The sequence below is a fragment of the Limulus polyphemus genome, unplaced genomic scaffold, assembly GCF_000517525.1.
Source record: "Limulus polyphemus unplaced genomic scaffold, Limulus_polyphemus-2.1.2 Scaffold4662, whole genome shotgun sequence".
Lineage (NCBI taxonomy): Eukaryota > Metazoa > Arthropoda > Merostomata > Xiphosura > Limulidae > Limulus > Limulus polyphemus.
In genome coordinates this window covers 39,397-62,284 of record NW_013670272.1, presented here as the reverse complement: position 1 = coordinate 62,284, position 22,888 = coordinate 39,397, and the positions used below count along the sequence as shown (strand labels likewise).

Here is a 22,888-nt window from a genome sequence, read left to right as displayed (position 1 = left end):
TACTCTCTTTTATCATGAATTGTTGCTAAATCAGCAATGCAGGGTAAAATGAATAGTAGGTAACATCTGATATGAAATACATAATACCATGTTGAATGCCAATCTGTAAAAGATCATGGTATGCACAATGTGAGCTCCACCTGTGCACCTACAGTTGAAAAAGAAGATCATTTAGTGTTTGGGAAAAAATATAAAATAATAAAGAAACATAAAGAAAAGAGAACATGAGGAGCATGTCCATCCCTATATATGAAACAGGATGATTAACAGAAAATGTCCTTTCCTTATAAAAGAGATTTCAAGTAATGTAGAGGCCTAGCTCTCACAGAGAAATAATGTAAAACAAATCTGTATCTAAAGTAGAGGTGTTTAAATGTGACTACTTCCTTTTCTATACTTCACAATTCAGTAGTAAGATGCCCAAAGCAAATGAAATCATGTAATAATGTTAAAACCAAATATGACGAATACTAAAATCTCACCTTCACTTGCAGCTCTTCTTGATAACCAGGCACTGCTTCTCGTGCAAGAAGATGCAACATAGTTTGCTTCTCACTGTATAGAGTCTGCCCAAATCTTACTCGACTCATAAGTTTCAATGCTAGCTGGTAGTGGCTAGTTGCCACAGCTGCCTAAAAGAAAACAGTCAACCTGTAGCAGATTTCATTTCAAGTAAAAACTTTGAAATATATTTCTTTTTTAAGTGGAATAAAGGTACCAAAACATAAGTAATTCCTGCAGTGTGAACATTAAAAAACTGATAATTATAAATACACAGTAAGGAGGAAAAGTATCCAGAGTGTGTATTTTATAATACAATTTGGTTTACACTTGTATTTAAAAAACAGCCACAATTAACATATTGCTGTTTTCATCTATGAGAAACTATTTCTAAAATTAATAAAATACCTTTTGATTCTCCTTGAGATACAAGGTGTTGAGTCTTATGTTAAAACGATTTTGACCATTCAAGTCAGCAAATCATATGACGACAACATCCAGTATAAAGTCAAAGTGGAACACAACGTATCAGAAATACATTTTCACATTGTTTGTCATTTTGTAGGTAGTGTGATACAGCTAAATAATTATTGCTTTTAAGAAGGGTATATGTAACAGCCCTTTCTAGCACAAAATATTTATACACTCAGATCATAATAATATGTTCAGGTAGGGGAATTAGAATCTCTAAGATGGTGATAACAACTGGACTTAATAGCATTAGAAAACAAAGGAATATGGATTAACTTGAGAAGCCAGAACATCCAGAAAGAGACCTGTAACAAGTCGTACCTCAGCCCTGGTAAGCAAAGTGATGTATCTTGTAACAGGTGAGAATCTACTAACACAGAGGACAGTGTCAAAAGCCATTCATGTGCTCCAAGTAACAGTATACAATATAATCAAGAAGGAACTCCAGTGGAAAAGTGACATAAGTCATGTGAATGTAAGATACTTCCATTCATTCATTCCACAACTCAAGCAGCTGGAGAATGAACAGATATTCATGTTATTCTGTATGAAGACATACTGATCAAGTCACTGGATGCAGCATCTATGGATTTCTGTACGATTTGTATATTGAAATGAGCACTGGGAAATCACTGTCCTGATATATTACATGTGCTATGGAAGTTTGCAGGGAGGAATGGTGTGCTTTGGACACAAAAGCCTTATGACAGAACCTTTTGCAATGTAAACTATGCTGCAGGGCTATTGTCAAGATGGAAAGGACAGCGTTAAAAGCCATTCATGTGCTCCAAGTAACAGTATATAATATAATCAAACAGGAACTCCACTGGAAAAGTGACAGCCTTGTACTGTTGAATAAAAGCTTGCCACATTTCATGAATATAAACTTTATAATTATAGTTAATATTACTTCAATACAGTGTCAGTCCATCCATGAACATTCAATTAAAAATAGAAATAATAATATTATCAGGAATCCTTAACTCCTATATTAAAATCATCTGTTGCTATGGCATAATAACAGTGAATGAAACACTGTAATAACAACAGATAATTTTACTGTAATTAACGAATTGTGACAATTCTGAAATAAAAAATTCATCTTTTCTCATTAAACTGTAAACTCATTCCTTTTTTTACTTTCAATATTGATGTTAGTAATGAACTAAATACCTCGAGAGCAAGTGATAATCCCTTTCCAACAGTTTCAAGCTGATCCAACATCAGGTACAACACTCCTTGCCAATCTATACTCACTGCTTCCTGTTCAAGAAAACAGTTCATCAACATGAAATACACTAGATAACATAATAACAGCAAAAAAATCAAATGAAAAATAAATGTTTTAGATCTAGCATACTTTTCATTCAACATTTCAAAATATCTGGTAATTTTACATGTAAGAGACTAGATGCATGGTACTTGTCATAATCATCTCAGGTGTATTTAATCATGCCACCTATGGTTTATAGTTCCTAAACATAAAAACTGATGTCTAGAAATTGGGCTGATGCAAAGCACAAATGCCATTCACACAGGATTAAAAGACTTTCAGTATAGATTCATTCAAAGTTTCACTACAATTTATGACTAGGGTAAGAGACCCATGTACCTGTAAAATGGAGTGTTTAATTGAAGGCTTTGGTAATTCCTTTAAATAATTCCATTTCCAAGCATTCTCTTTCTCTCGGACTGGTCTTGTATGGACGAGATCCAAGGTGCAGCTCGCACCTTTTTGAAGCAGCATCACAGCACATCTAAATAAAAGTATTGAGACATTAATATAAAGTTGACTCATTTGAAGCCAAAGAACCAAATGAGTTATAACTCTTTTTCAATAGTTATATTTAGTATCATGAAGTACAACTTTAACTACTCTGTCAGTGAGTCAGTGGTGACATGAATGTTTATACTAACATGTTGAGTTTATAAAAATGTATTAAAGAATGAATCTTTAAATCCATCACTCACCTCTACTGAATTATTTTAAATTTTTTCGTTGTACTTGCACTTAAATTTAGTGAACAACTAGTTTGTAGAGAAAACATATGAATTAATTCTCCATATTTTTCTTCACTTAAATAAAAGCAAGGAACCAATCAACACGTCTTATTACAGAGTCAAAACATGTACAATGGAAACCGACAAACCATTCTAAACTTTTCATGATGAAGACATATCCTGTAAACAATGATTAACTTTTATACAAGAGGACTCACTCAATTTAGATACCAAACTTTAATCCTTCATACAAATTTTTACCTATAATGATTGTGCCACTGTAACTTAGAAATAATTTGACAACAAACTCATTCTCCTCAAATTAGGGACATTTCTACTGAATGTCATCAGTTAATACAACTGGTGAAGTATGATGTAAGAATCATTGACACCATACAAATAAAAAGGTTTTTGATTAAAGAATTGCAAACAACTTTATTCGTTACAAAAATATTATTCTGAACAATGCAGGACAGTATCTAACTAAATATCTTATTCATGTCATCAATCAATTTCAATGAAAAGTTTGAATTCCTATAATTTGGTACCTTATCCTGTCTAACTGACAAGGCTTGCATGAAAGGGGTCATTGTTGTAATGAAATAAAAAGTAGAGATACAGTAGCTTCTTAGACAGAAAAAAACACACACTTTACAACAAAATAAAAACCATAACACAAGTGACACTACTTAAGAGTTGTAACTTCCAAGCATCTTTTACATGATAAAACAATGTATATTACAACAACTTCATTATAATTACTAAATCTTGTAGCATCATAATAGGATGCAAATGCATGGACTTACCCTTCATGTTTGTGCAAGACAGCCAAACCTAGAGGGGTATTTCCATTTTTATCCTTCAAGTCCAGTGTTTTCATCCTCTACAGATATAAACAAATAAGTGCTTCTACACACACAGCTCATAAAATTGCATAACCAGAACTCATAAATTTAAATTAATATGGATAACTTTAATTAAGAAAATGATGTAAAAAAATTACACAACACAAGTAATCAATCCCTCAGAAGTAAAAACATCATTAACCTGAGAAAGATACATGCAGGAAATAGTGGCTCCATGAGCAGCAGCTAAATGCAATGGTGTTTGCCCATTGTTATCTGCTAGGTCAACAGGACAAGTTCCCACTGTTCTGGTGAGCAAACCTACCAATTCAATTGGGTCTGAGTGGGAAAAATCATTTTCTCTAAAGAAAAAATATAACACTGTTTTTAGATGTTAAGATATAACAGCATATACACATATATCATATGAATATCCCATATAAAAAAAAAAGACCAAACACATTTTTTTACTTGTTTTAAATTTCAGAAATTTCCAATACAAGCCTTTAGATAATCAATAAGCTCATAAAGAGTTAAAACTTCTCATCTGTTTTCTTTATACCAAACTACTTAAGTGGAGTTTTTTAATGAAAATATTATTGCTACAAAACCATGGACAACTAGCCTTATATGTTATATATATCTATATATAAAACATCACTAAATTAATTTGTTACCTAGAGATTTTAACAAAGGCATAGTGGAGTGGGATTCTCCCAAGTATATCGGGTATATAAGTTTGGGCTCCTCTTTGTAGCAGGTAGTCCTGGATATCTAATGCCACATCTGTACCTCCTGTATGGCTGTTTACTGACAGGTGAAGAGGTGTCCTGAGAAAAGTGTTGGGGGCATTGATATTGGCTCCTGCTTCAATAACTTTTTTAACAATTTCTACATCTATGAAAACAAAAGAAATAAAAAAGAGTTGGGATAGTCACAGAATTACAAAAATCATAAACAATACACTTAAAATGAATGATAACATATGAATATAAGAATATAAAATAAACAATAAGGATTATGTGTACACATGCTTTTACATAAACTGACACAAATCATTATAAAATACAATCATGACAAATTTTATTGACTATTCATAACCACAGATTTATTTAACTAAGGTCAATCATTCTTACTTTTTACTTGCATCAAATGCCCAAAGTGATTTTTTGGTAGGAACAATATTAAACAGCATATTTAAAGAACAGGTGGGCTTTAAGTATATTTTACTTGCTAGTTTAGTTCCTTCAATTTGAAGTAATGGTTTGAATAACATCAAACAATTTAAAATCATTATAAAATCATTATAAAACACAATTATGACAAATTTTATTGATTATTCATAACCACAGATTTATGTAACTAAGGTCAATCATTCTTACATTTTACTTGCATCAAATGCCCAAAGTGATTTTTTGGTAGGAACAATATTAAACAGCATATTTAAAGAACAGGTGGGCTTTAAGTATATTTTACTTGCTAGTTTAGTTCCTTCAATTGGAAGTAATGGTTTGAATAACATCAAACAATTTAAAATCAAAAGAGTTACAGTATGGTAGTGTATTAGTAAATTTTGCTAATGAAATAGATTAACTAATTCAATGGTAGAGATAATATTTTAGACAATCTTTAGCAATAAGCTTTTCACAACATAATTTTACTTACTGTTTTACAATTGTTTTTATTTAACCTGATCAAATCTTTGGAATAATACCAAATGATGTTAAAATAAGCCTTGACTAGGAGACTGTTTATAGCTTATTAGTTCATTGACAGTTTTTCTCATAGAAATGAAAAGATAGCATAACATTCTACCAATCAAACGTTACTTAAGCTATTTAGGTGAACAAACATATAGAATTAGTTGACTAGATATAATTTTCAGCTATATTTGTGCATGACTAAACATATATCCTTACTGGATTTTTGAGCTCTTCATACAGATTTTGACAAAACAACTTACATGTACACTCTTGACTGCCACAAAATATTCACAAAGAAATTTTTTTTTGTAGAACAGTTATGAAAAGGCTCAAGGTTTTTTTTTAAGCTTTCAGCTTTGACTAAGCAGAGTTATTCAAAAATTGAAGTTAAAATATAAATAACCATTCAAAACAGTTTTTTTCAAATCAAATATTGGAAATTAAAAAATATGAGTACCATATGGTGATCAAAGAAATTTTTAGAGTTCTGAGGGCCAAATACACAGATTTATATCAAAATTGGCATAGACATCACTCAGAATAATATCTACATTTAGATTTTGAGAACTTTCATAATTATGAATCAAGAGGCTTTGGAAGCTGTATGAAGTCAATGGAAAATTGACAAGAATATGTAAATGATTGTTCAAAGTAAGGTGTACCTCCTTGGTACTTTACTTTTAGAAGTATAACTTAATTAATTTATAGGCACAACAAACTATTTAAAAACACTGTATTATTTATATGAACTGTTTAGAGGTGTTTAGGTGGTATTTTCAAGTAAAACTAATTACTCCCAAGAGTGAAAGAAACAGGTCCATTACATAATGGGAGTTTCAGCAAGATGTATTAGGAAATAAATGAGTCTGTGAAAAGAAATAAATAGGTTGTACAAAAGTGTGTAACACAGAATGAAACAATCTTTATTGAAATAAAACAACAGTGTATGTATTTTATCTATGGATGATGGACAGTCACCTTTACTGAAGAGGTGGACTGATCAGACTGTCATTATCCTCTCAAGATTTATTTCAGATTAACCAACTCACTTAAAATCTTGCTCCAAAGTAACTAAAACTCATGTTACTTAGTTAAATTACTAATGTCAGGCTTACCAGATTGAGTAACATAACTCATGTGACTGGTTATTCCCAATTGAAAATAAGGGAGGTTGTAACCTTCAGCTATCACCTGACCTACCATTAGAGGATACTGCTTTCTACCTCCATACACAAAATGTAACTATACAGCTAAACCAACCATGTACAAATCATGGTTATCACAAGGGAATTACAAAAAAATGTAGCTAGAGTGAAAGCAACTTAAAAACTTTCATGACCATGAGTTATGTGAAAACTACATATATGAAGAATATACAAAAAAGTATGAAACAATTATATATTAAAATAACAAGGTATAAAATACATGCTATGCTAGTATATCACATTTATTTGCTACATTAAAAAAAAAGGTTTCCAATAACTTGAGGATATTATGAATACCAGTGGAACTACATTCTAAACTTCACCTGATACAGGTATGTCAACAATGTAATGAAGAGCAGTGTTTCCATCCTTGTGATTAATGGCAGTGACATCAGCCTTCTGTTGAACTAATAGAGGCACAAGTTTTGAAAATTTCTTGTCCCTATTTAAATATACAATCAATGGAATAAAGAAAAACAAGTTCAAATAAATCACAGAAAAAGACAAAAATATATTAAAGTAACATTTACTTATTTCTCAGAAAAACAGCAGCAATACAAAAAAAAAACTCTCTCTTGCATTTTTTTCTTAAAACTCAAAACCTACTTCAAAGCTGTATGATACTTACTTCTTTTTAATAACAATTTATGAAATAGTATTATACATTTGAAAATACATAGCACAAAATGAGGATTTTGATAGCTTGAGAACTTCTAGGCAGCAGATCTTCCCTCTTCAATTGGTATTCACAATTGCTTCAAATTTCTAAAACCACAAATTCCATTTTTGAGTAAGTACACAATATAAAATGCAGTTAGGAGCAAAACAATCATTAGCATGAGACTTCAAACAATTGATTAAAGTTTTGTTAAGGATAAAATGGGTAAGGGTCAACATATTACCGCGCTGCTAAGAGAAGCGGTGGTAGATTTTCTTCTCCTTTACTTAGAGGGATATTAACATCTGCACCAGCTTTGATCTATAAAAGGAAACAACAAGAAAAGTTTCATTAACACATTTTCATCTATTATGGAAATTCACCAAGCATAGTTAACTCAGACATGCACTATAAATGAGTTGTTAATAATATCAAATATGACCTTTATTGCAAATTAATGAATACTGCATACAATTATCATTATGGTAGAACCAGACCATTTGAAGAGTTATGGACAGCCTTGTGACAGAAATGCATTTTACACACAACTGTTTTAAAATTCTTAATGGGTTGATTAAGAATACTTCACAAGAAGCATATAGAGACTAATGTGATTTTCCATCATATTTTTGGGTCTTCATATTTTCTTTGCTTTAAACATTCCACTCTTTGAGTACAGAGCACAAATGCAAAAGTTATTACTAGGATCCCAGCAACTCATGACAATAGACTTAAACAACAGTCGCAAAGTACAATAAAAACAAAGGTAAAAAATTTTTAAAAACCTTAAACTTTGAGCAATTGGTTTTGTATCAGAATATAACTTAAAAATGTATTTTATATTAATAAATGTTATACATATTTCTCATAAATTCTGTATGTAAAAAAGTGAAAAAAATATAATAGCATTTTCAATATAATTAACTTTGATGTGCAAGATAATCCAGCAACAATAAAATTCATTAGTTTTTCTTTTTTTACAAGTTAGAAATATGTGGTTCATTCATTTTTGTTGTATTTTTTTTTTTATAAGAGAATACAAAAGGTACTCTTAAGTAAAAGTTTAATTAAAATTTAACCCTTGTTTCACATATTCCTATAAACAGCTTCATAAATGTTTTAAGCAGAAATATTGAACTGGTTTTTAAACATTCTTTATATCACATCCGATAGACTATCCTGCTGCTTTAGTGGCCAGAAAACCTTCTTGCAATGTTATGCCATGCTTAAAAATAAACATAATACTACAATTACATACAGACAGTAATAAAAAATATATGGTGCTTGTGAAAATTTTATGGGCCAACTGATAACACAAAGAAGTAAATAAGTTGCAATTAATAAAAGACAGTATCTTATTAGAATAATTGGAAACAAATATGATAATGCTTTACTGATAATAATAAGAAATTTTCCAGACTATTAAAGCAGTAGCATATTGTAACAGATACCACTAAAGAACATATACAAAATCAATTCAGAATTTATGCTTAAAATACTTAAGAAGCTGGCTAAAGGATTGTGTAATGAAAGTTATCATATCACTTATAAAGGTTACTTTTACCCACCAATGCCTCAGCTGCTTCATAGTTAGCAGCAACAATGGCCACCACAAGAGGTGTCCTGCCTTCTGCATCCTTCACATTAATAGGTGGCTGGTGTGCTAACAAAAGTTTTGTGGCTTGTCCAGTTTTACACATTGCAGCCAAATGAAGTGCTGAACAAACAGCTAGAAAAAAAAAAATTCAGTTGATATGAGTGGCTTCTAGTCCACTCTTCTCAAACGAACATTAGTTGTCTAATGTTTGGAAGCTATCAGCTGACTGTTTTATTACTCAGCAATTGATAATTATGAATGTAAAATTTGTTTAAATACAGTTGTCCCATGTTTGGAAGCTCTCAATTGAGAGTTTCATTAGCCAGTGATTGAAATCTTCTGATGCATGTACAATCCACATGTTGTGATGGCATCAAATATGGGAGTGAAAATGGTAGAAACTTTTGAAAGTAATGATACTGGAATGGTTAAATATTCATGCCATCTAATATGTGTTATTTATACTCGTGTTTACTCTATGTTAACTAACTATAGTAACATACTAAACTTTATAGCGAAACACAGCTGTCTCAAAAGTGTGAATTGACTTTCTCAACATGGTCTCAGTTAATTTGACTAACCAAGTGACCTCTTTGTACTCGTTTAAAGCTTTATAGACTTAATACTTCTAACTTTCAATATATAATGTATATCTTCACAAAATTTGGCAGTCTTTCAGTTAACATTACAAGTCTTTTACAGCAGCTTTTCAGTGAAGTATTTTTACTAAACTAAAATCAAGATTTGTCCATGAATATATGAAGTATTTGTTTGAATACTCCATGTGCAAAGTAGTTTTCATGTTAAGATTAAAAATATTTTTCTTCATCTCATAAATCTCAAATTTCCTTTGTGTAATTCCTAAAACCTCCTAAATACATTTCAAACGTTTTTGTCCAATAAAACTTTATAATTAATCTGTTAGTTTCTTTGCCCTAACTAAAACAGGATCAGTCAATTTGACAGATCTTGTAAACCCCCTAAAATAAATTGAAATATATCTAAATTATCCTTTTTTTCTTTCTAGAATGACTTCAAATTGTAACATGAAACTACATTAGTTTATCCTAAGTAGCTTTAAGCTCATAACAGTATACATCTATATATAATTAAATTTTATTGTTTGATTGCCATTTAAACTGTGTTTAACTACTATTCACACCTTAATAAGTTATAAATCACTGTGTGTACATGTAGCTCACGTTACGTTATTGAATTATGTTAACTGTATGCTGTTCACATGCATGCCTCGTGAAACATTTTTATTACATTATTATTTATTTTACCTAATCTAATCTTAACCAACTAACAAGATCCCTATTTTTACATTTTAGTTACTTTTATAATAATAAATAAAGAATAAACATGAAAAACAAGAAATAAATTACTTTCCTGATCTTCTTTTTTCTTACTGTGGATTGTTGATTATACTTAAGCCTACATATTTTATACTAATGGTAGTAGTGTATTAAATGATTTTTATCTAATTAAATAATGCACCAAATAACATAGACTGATAACATGTAAAAAGCAGACAATTTCCCTCAAAATTTGTCTGTCTTTCTAACTATGCAACAAGAGTTGTTAGAAATTCATCCAAGCTAGTCGTTATCTTTCGCATGGGAATGAAGCTTGTACTCTGAGTAAAATTGATGCTTATCTGTTCAGAACACAATGGTATGCAATACGTCACTTGATAGATGAAAACCTTGACTTTCTAGTGGTTATAGGTTATATATAATTAAGCATAAAAGAGAACTATTAACAAATCCTGAAAGATAGAATGTGACAGGTAGGTGTGTGTTTTTTTTTTATAGCTCTGTAACCAAACAAAACTGAAGGCTATAAAAAATTATGGTTTGTCTAAGCAATGATGATATTATATGGATCAATTTACATTTAATTTCATACTTTTGAAGGGTTGGTGGATAAAATAGAGAAGAGAAGATGCCTAGAGAAAATGTGTTACTGTGTAACAATAGGGGAAGTTAAGGATTTTTTTAATATTTCCTTATAGAATTAACAACTTAAAACTTATATACAATTAAAATATGGATTATTAGCTAAGTTTTTATGGCATATTAATTGGTATAACATAAACAAAAAGTAGTTTAATAAAATTTTGAATGTAAGACACTAAAACTTATTATTTATTTATTACATGTATTTGTTATTTATCTTAGATTATTTTTAATAGACAAAGTTGACTTATTTTTATTATGCAAATAATACTTCCGGGATTATATTCTGTTAATAGTTTTACCATTCAAGTTAGCATGGTGAATATTGATGGGAAGATAAAAGTGGATGCTAATATGATTAGAAAATAATTTATCTTGACAAAATTCTCAGTACTTACTGCAACAGATGCCTCTTAGTGCCTACACAATTGAAACTAACTTTACTGAAACATAAAAATGTCATCACTGAAACATATATAAAACGTGACGTGGGAGATTCTGTCTCAAGAAGCTTGTATGTTTTTTTAAATATTAAGTGTCAGTTGTGTGACCAGGTCTCTAGCAACTTTTGGTTAGCAGCCTGTGACAGTGTTTCTTAATAATTACAATGATACACCTAAAAACATTTATGCTTAAAGAAAAGTTTATTTTATATTTTTATTTTGATAATGGAAACAGACTATATGATTAAATTCAACTTCTTTCGTTTTTGTATAGTTGAAACTCATGATACGAGATTGTAATATTAATAACATTACCAAAGAATATGATATACACTATAAATTTCTGTGCCATTGTTTAAGTCTATGTTTGTTCACCTAGGAGTGTCATGTTCAACCCTTCCTCCATGATGTAGAAAAACTGTTTATAGCTGGTATATTAAGCTGTTTTGTTCCAGTGCATGGTGATTAAGATAAATTGAGAACAACTTAATCAGTTCGATGAAAACAATTCTACTATGGAGGAATAATTTAGATCAGATAGAATCTTTGGAGAGACTTGTGAGGAGGAGTTCCCAGCTCAGGTGAATTTTTACAGGGGTATTTTACAACTATGAAATAATATCAAAGACAACTTCTTTGTCTTCAGAAATAACAGACTCTTCATCAGTTGTAGTCTGAGTGGCTACACTTTGAGTTTTCAGAATAGTAGTCTGGGTGTTTGGAACTGTAACAGGACTGGGGGTAGTGCAGATGTCTGGATCTGGTGTTTGAATGAACTTGCTGGTTTGTTGTGATGACAGGTTTTTAGTTATATTAGTTTTCTATGAGAGAGTGGAACAAATTGAATTTATCTTGTCGATTAAAATGAAGGTGGAAATACTGAGTTTTCTTTGGGGGGAAGGGAGAGAAAAAGATTTATATTGAGGTTATTCAGCACTTAGATGAAACTGTGTATAAAAAGTCCTTTGGATACTAAAGAAGTTAACTTATCCAAATTTGTGAATAATAACTGCATGTAGTTGGTTGCAAGTATAATAAGAGAAACCCTAATATGCAATATATGGTGGAAGTTGATAAGAGATAAGTTGATGTGATGTAAGAAGCCTGTGTGAAATTTTGCAGAAATAGCTGGAGGATGACATATTAAAATGATGTCTCTGAAGTCAAGCCAGAGATTGAGTAGGCAAGTATGTTTGACAGCAGTTGCTGGTATAAGAAGAATGTTACCTTTACATAGTCAGTGAGTAGAATCAACTATATGGTGAAGTCTACATCTTTAACTACATATGATCAACATTCAAACACACTGAAAATGATGTGGGTATTCCACCTGATTGGTAGGGATGTCCTTGTTTTATTTCAATTATTGCTCTTTGGCTAAATATTTTTGAAGCAGGACAATTGAATAATCACAAACAGCCTCTCATTGTTATGAAGTTGTTTCTAGAACATATACTTACAATTTTAGTCACCGTACAACTAACATTATTAGCATTGTTCTTATGACAAAGAAAAATGGAGAGCATGTGCTCTGAGAATATAATAAATGCAAAACTAGCCCCTGCTGCATGTCAGACAGACAAATATACCCCCCCCCACCCCACCAAATTTTCTTCTCATATCTGCATCAATCTAACAGCAATATTTTGGATGGGGGTAGGGTTTAGATACATGGATAGCTGTAGAATTCTTACATGTAAGATTTTTAACAAATTTAGCAGCTATTTTCTCTGTAAGCCTTTAACATTATAACATGGTGGACAGGTGAAAAGACTTTCTGAAACAATATGAAGTAAAAACATTGAATATATTGTAAAACAATTTTTTGAACAAAAAAAAAATTAAAAGATTTTTGCATTACACTATCAATATCTCTGATACTATATTTCAATATCTTTGTTTAATATTTAAAGTATTTCATGATATTCCACTAAGTGATCAGATTTTCAATTCAAAATGAGACTGGTAAAATTTTAAAGTTTACTGACCTACTCCTATTTGATTCTCTTTAATCAATGCTGACACGTCAGAGCAAAGTTCTTCAAGCAAAAACTGAAAAAATAAGAAAATTAAAAACTCTACTGATCTTGTCAAAACAAATATTTCATACAACATATTAAAAATGTGTTTATTGGTTAACTAAAAGATCCACTTACTTTGAGTATGCAACTAACTGGGTAAGACATGAAGGTTTAATTGTTAGACATTCTTATACATCATGTTGTAATTTTATAAGGCTAGCCAGTTAGAGCTACTTATAATTTGCATCTTTTATTTCCCAAAGATCTTATAAATGTGGTTACTAAAAATAAATACTAAAGAACATACACATTTTCTGTTGAAATATTGCTACCTGTAGTTAAATAAAGGGTTTAATATTAGTGATTAAAATATAGGTTTTATTTTAGTGTTATGACCACTAGATTATCAGCAAGAATTGTTAGAATATATTTCTGTAAATAAAATATATATTTAACAAGAACTAGGCCATAAAGTTTATAAAAGGGTCATCAGTTCAAAATAAAGTCAGAATAAAATTTTATACTTTTAAAATATATAAAACATTTAACACAATGATGATTACCAAGTTATGAATGTGACAACAGATAAACACTTAAAGATCTTTGTTTTATTTAACAATTACAAATGATATGAATTTCTTCTGTCAATTGAAAAAAAAAAAACAAGTAAATTGAAACAACCAGGTCTGGAGCATAAATAAAGGATTATAATCATTATAGAGTTAGTTGACATATTCTAACATTCATAATTATAAGATTAATCATTAGAGTTATATATTTGGTAGTTGGTCTAATGAGACAAAGGGAAAGATGATTCCAGTGCCAAAAATAATTATCACCAGGGGGGGCATTGATCATGAAATTTGCACAATTTTATCGCCATTCTTGTAATGATATACAGCTGAACAATACTGTATAATACTTGGTGTCATATATTTTAGGTCTGTCAAAGAAGTAAGTATAAGCATGTCATGATAAATAAATGAATTGAAGTGGATCCATAGCCAAAAATCAGCAAGTGTAAGATTTAGAGACTATGCATCTGAAAGTATATTTAGTATGTCTCATCAATGTCTTGACAGTCTGTGCAATGTGGGGTAAAACACTATTGTTAGTTTCACGAAGATAGCTTTATTAAAAATTCTTCCCTGAAGTGAAAAAATTATTACACTCTCCAACATCTATCCACAGCATTCAATTCCCCAATTGCATTATTTATGGGTTCTTCAAAGAAATGAGGCAAATCCAATTCACACCATACCCTCTCCTCATGCAACTGCCATTGTACAAAGGCATGTGGACTGGTTTCTCCTCAGATTAAACAGTTATTGGTGCGGGCCTAGTCATACAGTGAAAAATATGCATCATCAGCTTACATGATGTCATTGAGACATGAGTTGCTGCTACCAGCTTAAGCCAAGAACTAGTTTGCAAAGTCTAACCATTTATGTACATCTTCTTTCAGCAGTTAAAGTATTCTGTAATCTGTAAGTATACAGTCTTAGTGTTTTAATAATGACCTTCCAGACTGTTGATTATAGAATTCTGGTGTGCTTGGCAGCAGTTCAAGGGTGATATATAACCTGTAATTATACATTCTCAGTGTTTTACTAATAAAGTTCCAGACTGTTGTAGGAGTGTAGTACGTTTTGCAGCAGTTCAAGGGTGATATATAACCTGTAATTATACATTCTCAGTGTTTTACTAATAAAGTTCCAGACTGTTGTAGGAGTGTAGTACGTTTTGCAGCAGTTCAAGGGTGATATATAACCTGTAATTATACATTCTCAGTGTTTTACTAATAAAGTTCCAGGCTGTTGTAGGAGTGTAGTACGTTTTGCAGCAGTTCAAGGGTGGTTTGTATCCTTTAAAGATACAGAATCAGTGTCTTGCTCATGATCTTCCAGACTGTTGATTGTAGGAGCTTTGTGTGTGTTTGGATACTGGACTGGCATTACATTCTTCTTGACAATTACCTTTTCCAATAAGAACTACAAATTGTCTGACTTGCACCATAATTTCAGTGGGTGTTATGGGTACATTTACAAGTAGTATCCACATTAAATCATGTTTTTTACATTTTCTATTGGCTCTGATAAGACTTATTATTGCATGATCGTCTTCAATTGCTGCTTTCACATACCAATAGAATTTCAATGCCATGCCAGTGTTACTGCTACTGCTTTAGCAATATGCTTTGAAAAAACAATTCTAATGTTCAAACACACCGTGTTAGGAGCCATTTTGAAAGGCAGAATGTATTAAATGGTATGATTGATGTTGTTTTTGTACAGTTCTCCACATGCATGTTTCATGATCAGAGTTTCTTTACGATTGTTATTTTTGGAAGAATTGGAGCTGCTTTTCCCTTCATTTCATTACTTTATCTACTAAATATTATTATTTTCTGATGATTACTTTCAAGTTGTGAATGTTTGAACTTCAACTAATAATTTTACTTTGTCTGAACACTCAGTGCTTGATCCTCTCCTACTTTAATAAGATGCTCATTGAAAAGTTTATTTGTTTTTGGATATTTATGTAGAGTTACTCAAGAGCTATCTGCATTAGTTGTTTCTAATTTTGAAACAACAGACTAAAGGAATCGAAGGCAGCTAGTCAACAGCACCAACTGCTAACTGTTGGGCTTATCTTGTCCAATGGAATAATTGAATTTAACTGTCTCCTACATAATGCACCAATGTCTCCAAAGTGCAAAGCTTTAGTTTTTGCAGTAACAGGACAAGAATGATGGACCTGCAGATTAAGTGTCTGGCACACTAACCCTGAGTCATGCTTGTCCACGTTAGCATTTTCTAATACCCAAAATATATTTCCAATAATACTTACCTTACTCAATGCTTCGATACACAACACACTTGTAAGATTGATGATTTTCTCTTTAACAGTGGGATTCTCTTTTATGTTTCTCTACAAGAACTTATATTCTAAAACATACATACTTCTTGTCTGTGTTAAGTTATGCTTACCAATTGTCAATTAAAGGCTTTTACTAATACTTCTTATTAGTATACATATATACTGTGTTCTTGTTGGGCTTAGGATTCTTCTACAGTAAATGTCTGTGGCTTGTTAGAAATAAATTCAGTGACATATGAATAGCACACACTCCACTTGTTTTCAAAATAATATATATATATTCAGAACTAGTTTAACGTATGTACAACAAATTCTTTACACTAAAAAGATCATAGGGATATCATAAACACTATATGATTACCTTCTTCTTGTTAACCCTCTCTCCCTGGGTACTCTTTACTGCACATGACACAAGGTTTTAGTGTCTTACATTCAAAATTTTATTAAACTATTTTTTGTTTATGTTATACCAATTAGAATAGCATAAAATTATAGCTAATAATCCAAGTGTTAATCGTATACAAGTTTTAAGTTCTTAATTATACAAGGAAATATATATAAAAAATCCTGAATTTCCACTAGTCCACGTGACACATTTTATCTTAGCATGTCATCATCCCTATTTTATTCATCACTCCTCGAAAATGTATGAAATTAAACATAAAATACTCTATAAAATTATTATTGCTCAAACAAACCATAATTTTTATAGTCTTCAATTCTGTTTAGTTACAGAGCTATCAAATAGAAAATCAGACCCCTCCTGCCATATCCTCTCTTTCACAATTTATTGATAAATCCCTCTTACGTTTCATTATATATTACCTATAACCAAAAGAAAGTCAAGGTTTTCATCTATTAAATGATTATTGTATAACGTTGTATTCTGAACAGATAATCATCAGTTTCACTCGGAGTAACAACATCATTCCTGTGGGAAGTTAACGACTAGCTTGGATGAATTTGTAATGGCTTGTTAGAAAGCCAGGAAAATTTTGAGAGGTAAATGAATTTGTCTACTTTTTGCATGTTATTAGTCTATATTCTTTGGTGCATTATTAAATTGTTAAGTGCTTTACTGTAATTACTATACAAAATCAGGCTTAACTCCCCTCAACAATCAAGGGCAAGAAAAAAGAAGACTGGGTAAGTTCTTTATTTCTTGTTTTTCATATTTATTCTTTATTTATTATCATAAAAATAATTCAAATTAAAAGTACAGATCATTTTAAGTTATTTAAGACTAGGTTAAGTAAAATAAGTAATAATAAGAATATAATTAAAATGGTTTATGAGGCATGCATGCGAGCAGCTCGTGCATAATGTAATTCGATAGTGTAACGTAAGCTGCATGTTCCCCGAGTGATTTACAACTTATAATGGCACGAACAGAAGTTAGACACGGTTCAAAGAGCAATAAAATAATAAAATTTAATTATAAATAGATGTATAATGTTACGAACTTAGAGCTACTTAGGATAAACGAATGTAGTTTCATGTTACGATTTGAAGTCATTCTAAAAAGAAAAGAAGGTTAATTTTGGTTTATTTCGATTTTTTTTTTTGGTGGTTATGAGGTTGATTTAATTGACCAATCCCGTTTTGAGATAGGGTAGACAAAATAACATATAAACTACAAAGATTTAGTGAAAAAAAAAAACATTTGAAATGCATTTAGGAGGTTTTAGGGATTACACAAAGGAAACTTGAGATTTCTGAGATGATGAAAAGTATTTTTAATTTTAACATGAAAATTTCTTTGCACACGGACTATTCAAAACAAATACTCAATATATTCATGGACAAATCTTTATTTTATTTTATTAAAAATACTTCACTAAGAAATATGACTTTTTGTATGTGAAAGACTCGTAATAGCAACTGACAGACTGCCAAATTTCGTGAAGATATATCCAATATATTAAGAGTTATAAGTATTAAATTTGTATCAACTTTAAATGAGTACAAAAGGTCACATGACTTGTTCAAATTGACCTACCATGTTTTGATAGAGTTAAAAGTTCACTTAGGCCTATTTAATTACTTCAAAATTTCAGTTGACAAGCTGAACTACCTTTCCCTATTTCTATTACACTAGTATTCTGTGTATAATTCACTTACAACTGTGTAGCAAGTTACCGCAGTCATATACTGCTCTTCTAGTAATTGTTTGATCTTCTTTTATGAAAATATCCTTTGTTCCTTTTGTCAAAGTGTACTCAGGCTGATTCAATTACTTTAGAACCACATTTTAACAAAATAAATTATACTACTTGTCTCCTTTAAAACTGTTAGTCTTACTCTAACATATTAAACGTTAGGCTCATCACTTCTACGGCAGTTAACTTCATGCTGAACTTTTCCTTGGCTGTGACTTTACTCTTTTTTGCTATGTCTGTCAATTGTTTCTTTTCATCTCACACTACTTATATGTTTATCACTTAATCAGCTGCCTGCCTTCTAGAAATCTCTATATTCTCAACGTTAGTGTATTGCATGCGACATTCAATAGTTTCAACATCAATGAATTATAAAGACAACTTCCTACAAGACATTTACTGTAGAAGAATCCTAAGCCCAACAAGAACACAGTATATATTTATACTAATAAGAAGTATTAGTAAAAGCCTTTAATTGACAATTGGTAAGCATAACTTAACACAGACAAGAAGTATGTATGTTTTAGAATATAAGTTCTTGTAGAGAAATATAAAAGAGTACTCCACTGTTAAAGTGAAAAACATCAGCCTTACAAGTGTGTTGTGTACCTAAGTGTTGAGTAAGATAACAGAGTGATGTGTCACCATTCATATGAAACTAGGACTGTATGTGTGAATACAGAAGAGCAAACCACTAACAAAACTATTTTCTGTGGTAAGCTTAAGTTCGAGAGATCAATATGGTAACTATCTTCTAGGGGTACTACCAAAATATCTATACAACCATATGATATGTACTTAACATTTACAAGCTATAAAACAATGTGTATATATACATATACATGGTTAATATAAGGACATAACCAAATATAGTTTTATGCTAACTATAAAATGATACATAGCCTGCAACATAATAATTTGAGACCAGTATTTCAAGAACACAGAAGTTTGAAACGGGCAATGCAACCCAAATTTAAACCAGTCTTTTAATTTTATTTTTGATGACAAATTTACTGAAATTATTATATGCTTTAACTAGTGTAGTTAGTCAAAGTACTTGTTAATAATTAGATAGGTATATAAGTTTTCCACCTATAACAGTAAGATGAACTATGTATTATGAACAAGAAGTTTTCATGAAATTGCCATAATTAGGTTTGATGTATTACTTTTTCCAGTACACTTTAGAAAACATGGTGTTGATATAAGACAAAGGAATTTTTAAACATATTTATAATGTGGTTAATGATTTGGCCCGATATCATTTCAAAAAATAAAAAAATAATTTTAAAATCAGTAGATGAAGTTAAATGACTACTTTATAAGTTCTAGTACATTTTATGATAACAGGCAAATATTACGCTAAAGAGTATTTTGTGTAATGGGTACAATATTTTATTTCATTGATTGTAATGTCCTGAGTAATTTGGAATATTATGCTAAAAAGTATTTTGTGTAATGGGTATATTTTATTTCATTAATTGTAACGTACTGAATAACTTGGCTTGCTGTATTGTGACATTATCTCATTGAGTATTACAACTGTGACACACAGCACGTGACTTCAAGTCTTCCCCTGAAAGTATAAAAAGGACTGATTGAACCAACGAGAGATGTTGTTTTTGTTTGTTTGTTTCTTTCATGTGTAATGCGCAAGTTGCTGATGTTGTTGTAGGGTTTGGCAGTTATGAATATTACTGCCTGTGCATAGAAATTTGATTTCTCTGGATTGTGTCGTAGACTTGCTGAAGTTAAGTGCCTACGGAAGAGTACTAGTACGTTCTATAATTTTTGGTGTCAATAACTTCAAGAAGATTGAAAGTCAAGTCCTGTGAGGTATCCATTGGCAACTGTGGTGTGGACTATTAAATGTGAGGCATTCATTTATAACACCAGGTAGAAGGAATATTTAGGAAAATAAATCCACATCGTGTATGAACACTTATTTACTTTGAATAGTTAAAAATACTTGTGGTTATTATACAAGTTGGTAGTTTATTACTGTGTAACTGTCATAACACAAGATAGCTAGTGAGACAAGAGAGTTTGTTAAGGAGGTACAATAAAAAAAAGCAAGAAAAGAGAAAGAGACACAACTTATCCAAAGATTATGCCACATATAATTGTCTTATGCAGCTAACATACAATAGCCTCCATACAATTACACATAAGGTATTGTATAACTGAGAATTATACTTGAGCCGTACAAGTTTTCATATAAATATCCAGAGTTACTTAAACTTTCTATCAAACAAGTATAATATTCTATATCAAAAATTTTTTTAAACATTTCATTAGAATAACCAATCTATAATTCTGTGGAATTCCTATGGTCATACCAACACAGACCTATTTACAAAACTGCACTGGTGTATCATAAATAGGCCTATTTGTACTGCTTAATTACATTTGTATCACTAAGGCAGAGGAAATGCACTACAGCAGCATAAGAAAAAGACTTCCCACAAAATTCTATGGATCCAGAAATAAAGAAGTTAGATTTCCTTATCCAAGACCCAATTCCCTCTTTTGAGTACCCCCAAACTAAAATGTCACTCCACCATCAGGGTCACCATTAAGCATACTATTTAGAACGTAGCATAAAGCAGGTTATAAAATAATATTCCGAGGAACATTCCTGTAATGTTTCCAAACTAGCTATGACAACTCAATGTGTAAAGTTACCCAAACTTGAGCAAAAAAGTTTCCAAAATGGACACACCATAAAAAGCACTACAATTATTATATTAGTATTTCTTTATGCATAGAGTGAATATAAAGCCATTATAGGTATTTGGAACAAACTATAGAGTAAACAAACATATAGATGAGATATTTTGCATACATTCATACAGAATCACAGGGAATGCATCCTACTTCTCTCTGGAAATTGTACTAAGATTGCCACTATAACAGTTATTCAATGCTGCTAATTATTCTTAATTACTATATCCATCCTCAGGATGGTAGTGCCATTTCAAGAAACCAATGGATTGTACAACCCACAATTTTTTATAATAATACACATTTTTGTCTGTCCCGAAAATAAACACACACTTTATTATCTAAATGTGCATGTGCATGTACACAAGTTAGTTTTAATTCATTATTATATCAAGAATAGGCCACACTTAATAAGGACTTAACTAATGTTAAGCCTAAGATAACTGGACTTGGATTTTGGTGTCTGTGATTAGAATTTTTTTGTATTACTCTAGAAATCCTGTATTTAAAGAAGTACTGTTGCAAATATTTGCAGGTTTCTGATAGTTCCTAATGAATGTCTGCAAGACTGGTAGATATTTTATTGCCCTGTATACTGTTCCAAATACCCATAGAAACTTAACTGATCTGTGTATGTGTGTGTATAATATAAATTTCAAAACTGCTAGGACAAAATCAAGACAAATAATTAGGGACCAAACCACAACATCAGAATGGTAAAATGTGCTTTGGTAATTAGTATCTGTGGAAGTAGAGTTTCCATAGCAGTGGGAACACATATATATAAATATAAAAGCAAACATGCATAATCTATAAAAAACTGCAGCATAGTGAACAAGAAATTACATAATAAAGCTTTCTTTATAAACTAATTGTTGTACTATTAAGTTTATACATTGATGTGCTCTGATCTATGAAGATGTGGTAAATGTCTTATGGAACTTACTTTGATAAAATGCAGAAGTTGTTTAACAGATTTGGGTCTTTCCTAAGGAAATAAGAAAAGAAAAGAGAGCTGACTCTGAGGTAAAAAAACATGTTTTCAAGTTCCAGTTAACAGCTTTATGCACTATTAAATAAAAGAAAAATCACTATAACACATCTCGATGCAAGTTTATTAAAAATAAAATTCCAAATAACTCTTTACACAAAAATCATATCAAAGAAGTAAAAACAAAGTTTAAAATCATATGAAAACAATGAAAGCAGCTTACTGTTGTCTTCAAAGACCACAAGGCTTCTAACAAAGGGGTACGACAATTTCTGTTGTACTTTGTAGCCATTTGGCGCAGAGTTTCACAAGGGGAATAGTTGGATGAACTACTCTCCTGAAATACATGCGTAAGAGATATTAATGATATTAAATAAACAAATAATTCAGGTAAAAAACAACATGAGAGGTATTTTGGATGGTGGACTTTCCTTCTTGAGGGATGATTTGGGAATATAAAGAAGAATAAGGTATGAAAGTTAGTTAAAATGATCTTCAATATCCTACTCAAACAACACTGAAGTGACTGACAAAATTCCTGGACTTTTTGCAGACCTTTAAAGCATAGCATCAGCTAAATTAAATATGACTAAAAATAAACACATTTTTGTTTTTCCAAATGTTAAAATCATAGGCAGAGAAAATAATATAAGTGGAAGAAAAATAAAAGAATCTGTCTGTATTTAACCCTTTTCCAGCAGGATCGTGTAAAATACAGGAGCCCATCT

The 22,888-nt window shown here is 30.8% G+C and overlaps 1 protein-coding gene across 1 annotated transcript in view; it reads right to left on the bottom strand.

The window, feature by feature from the left end:
- Window positions 1–22,888, bottom strand: part of LOC106471504 (serine/threonine-protein phosphatase 6 regulatory ankyrin repeat subunit B-like) — a gene marked incomplete at its 3' end in the record, with an annotated part of 79,291 nt that overhangs the window by 18,162 nt on the left and 38,241 nt on the right. The window contains exons 15-26 of the mRNA XM_013932106.2: window positions 22,384–22,497; window positions 22,116–22,157; window positions 13,374–13,437; window positions 8,953–9,113; window positions 7,629–7,705; window positions 7,050–7,168; window positions 4,496–4,715; window positions 4,021–4,180; window positions 3,780–3,856; window positions 2,585–2,729; window positions 2,146–2,235; window positions 483–632 (exon numbers count right to left, since the gene is read on the bottom strand). Coding sequence (XP_013787560.2) covers window positions 483–632; window positions 2,146–2,235; window positions 2,585–2,729; window positions 3,780–3,856; window positions 4,021–4,180; window positions 4,496–4,715; window positions 7,050–7,168; window positions 7,629–7,705; window positions 8,953–9,113; window positions 13,374–13,437; window positions 22,116–22,157; window positions 22,384–22,497 — 1,419 coding nt within the window. The remainder of the gene's footprint in view (window positions 1–482; window positions 633–2,145; window positions 2,236–2,584; window positions 2,730–3,779; window positions 3,857–4,020; window positions 4,181–4,495; window positions 4,716–7,049; window positions 7,169–7,628; window positions 7,706–8,952; window positions 9,114–13,373; window positions 13,438–22,115; window positions 22,158–22,383; window positions 22,498–22,888) is intronic.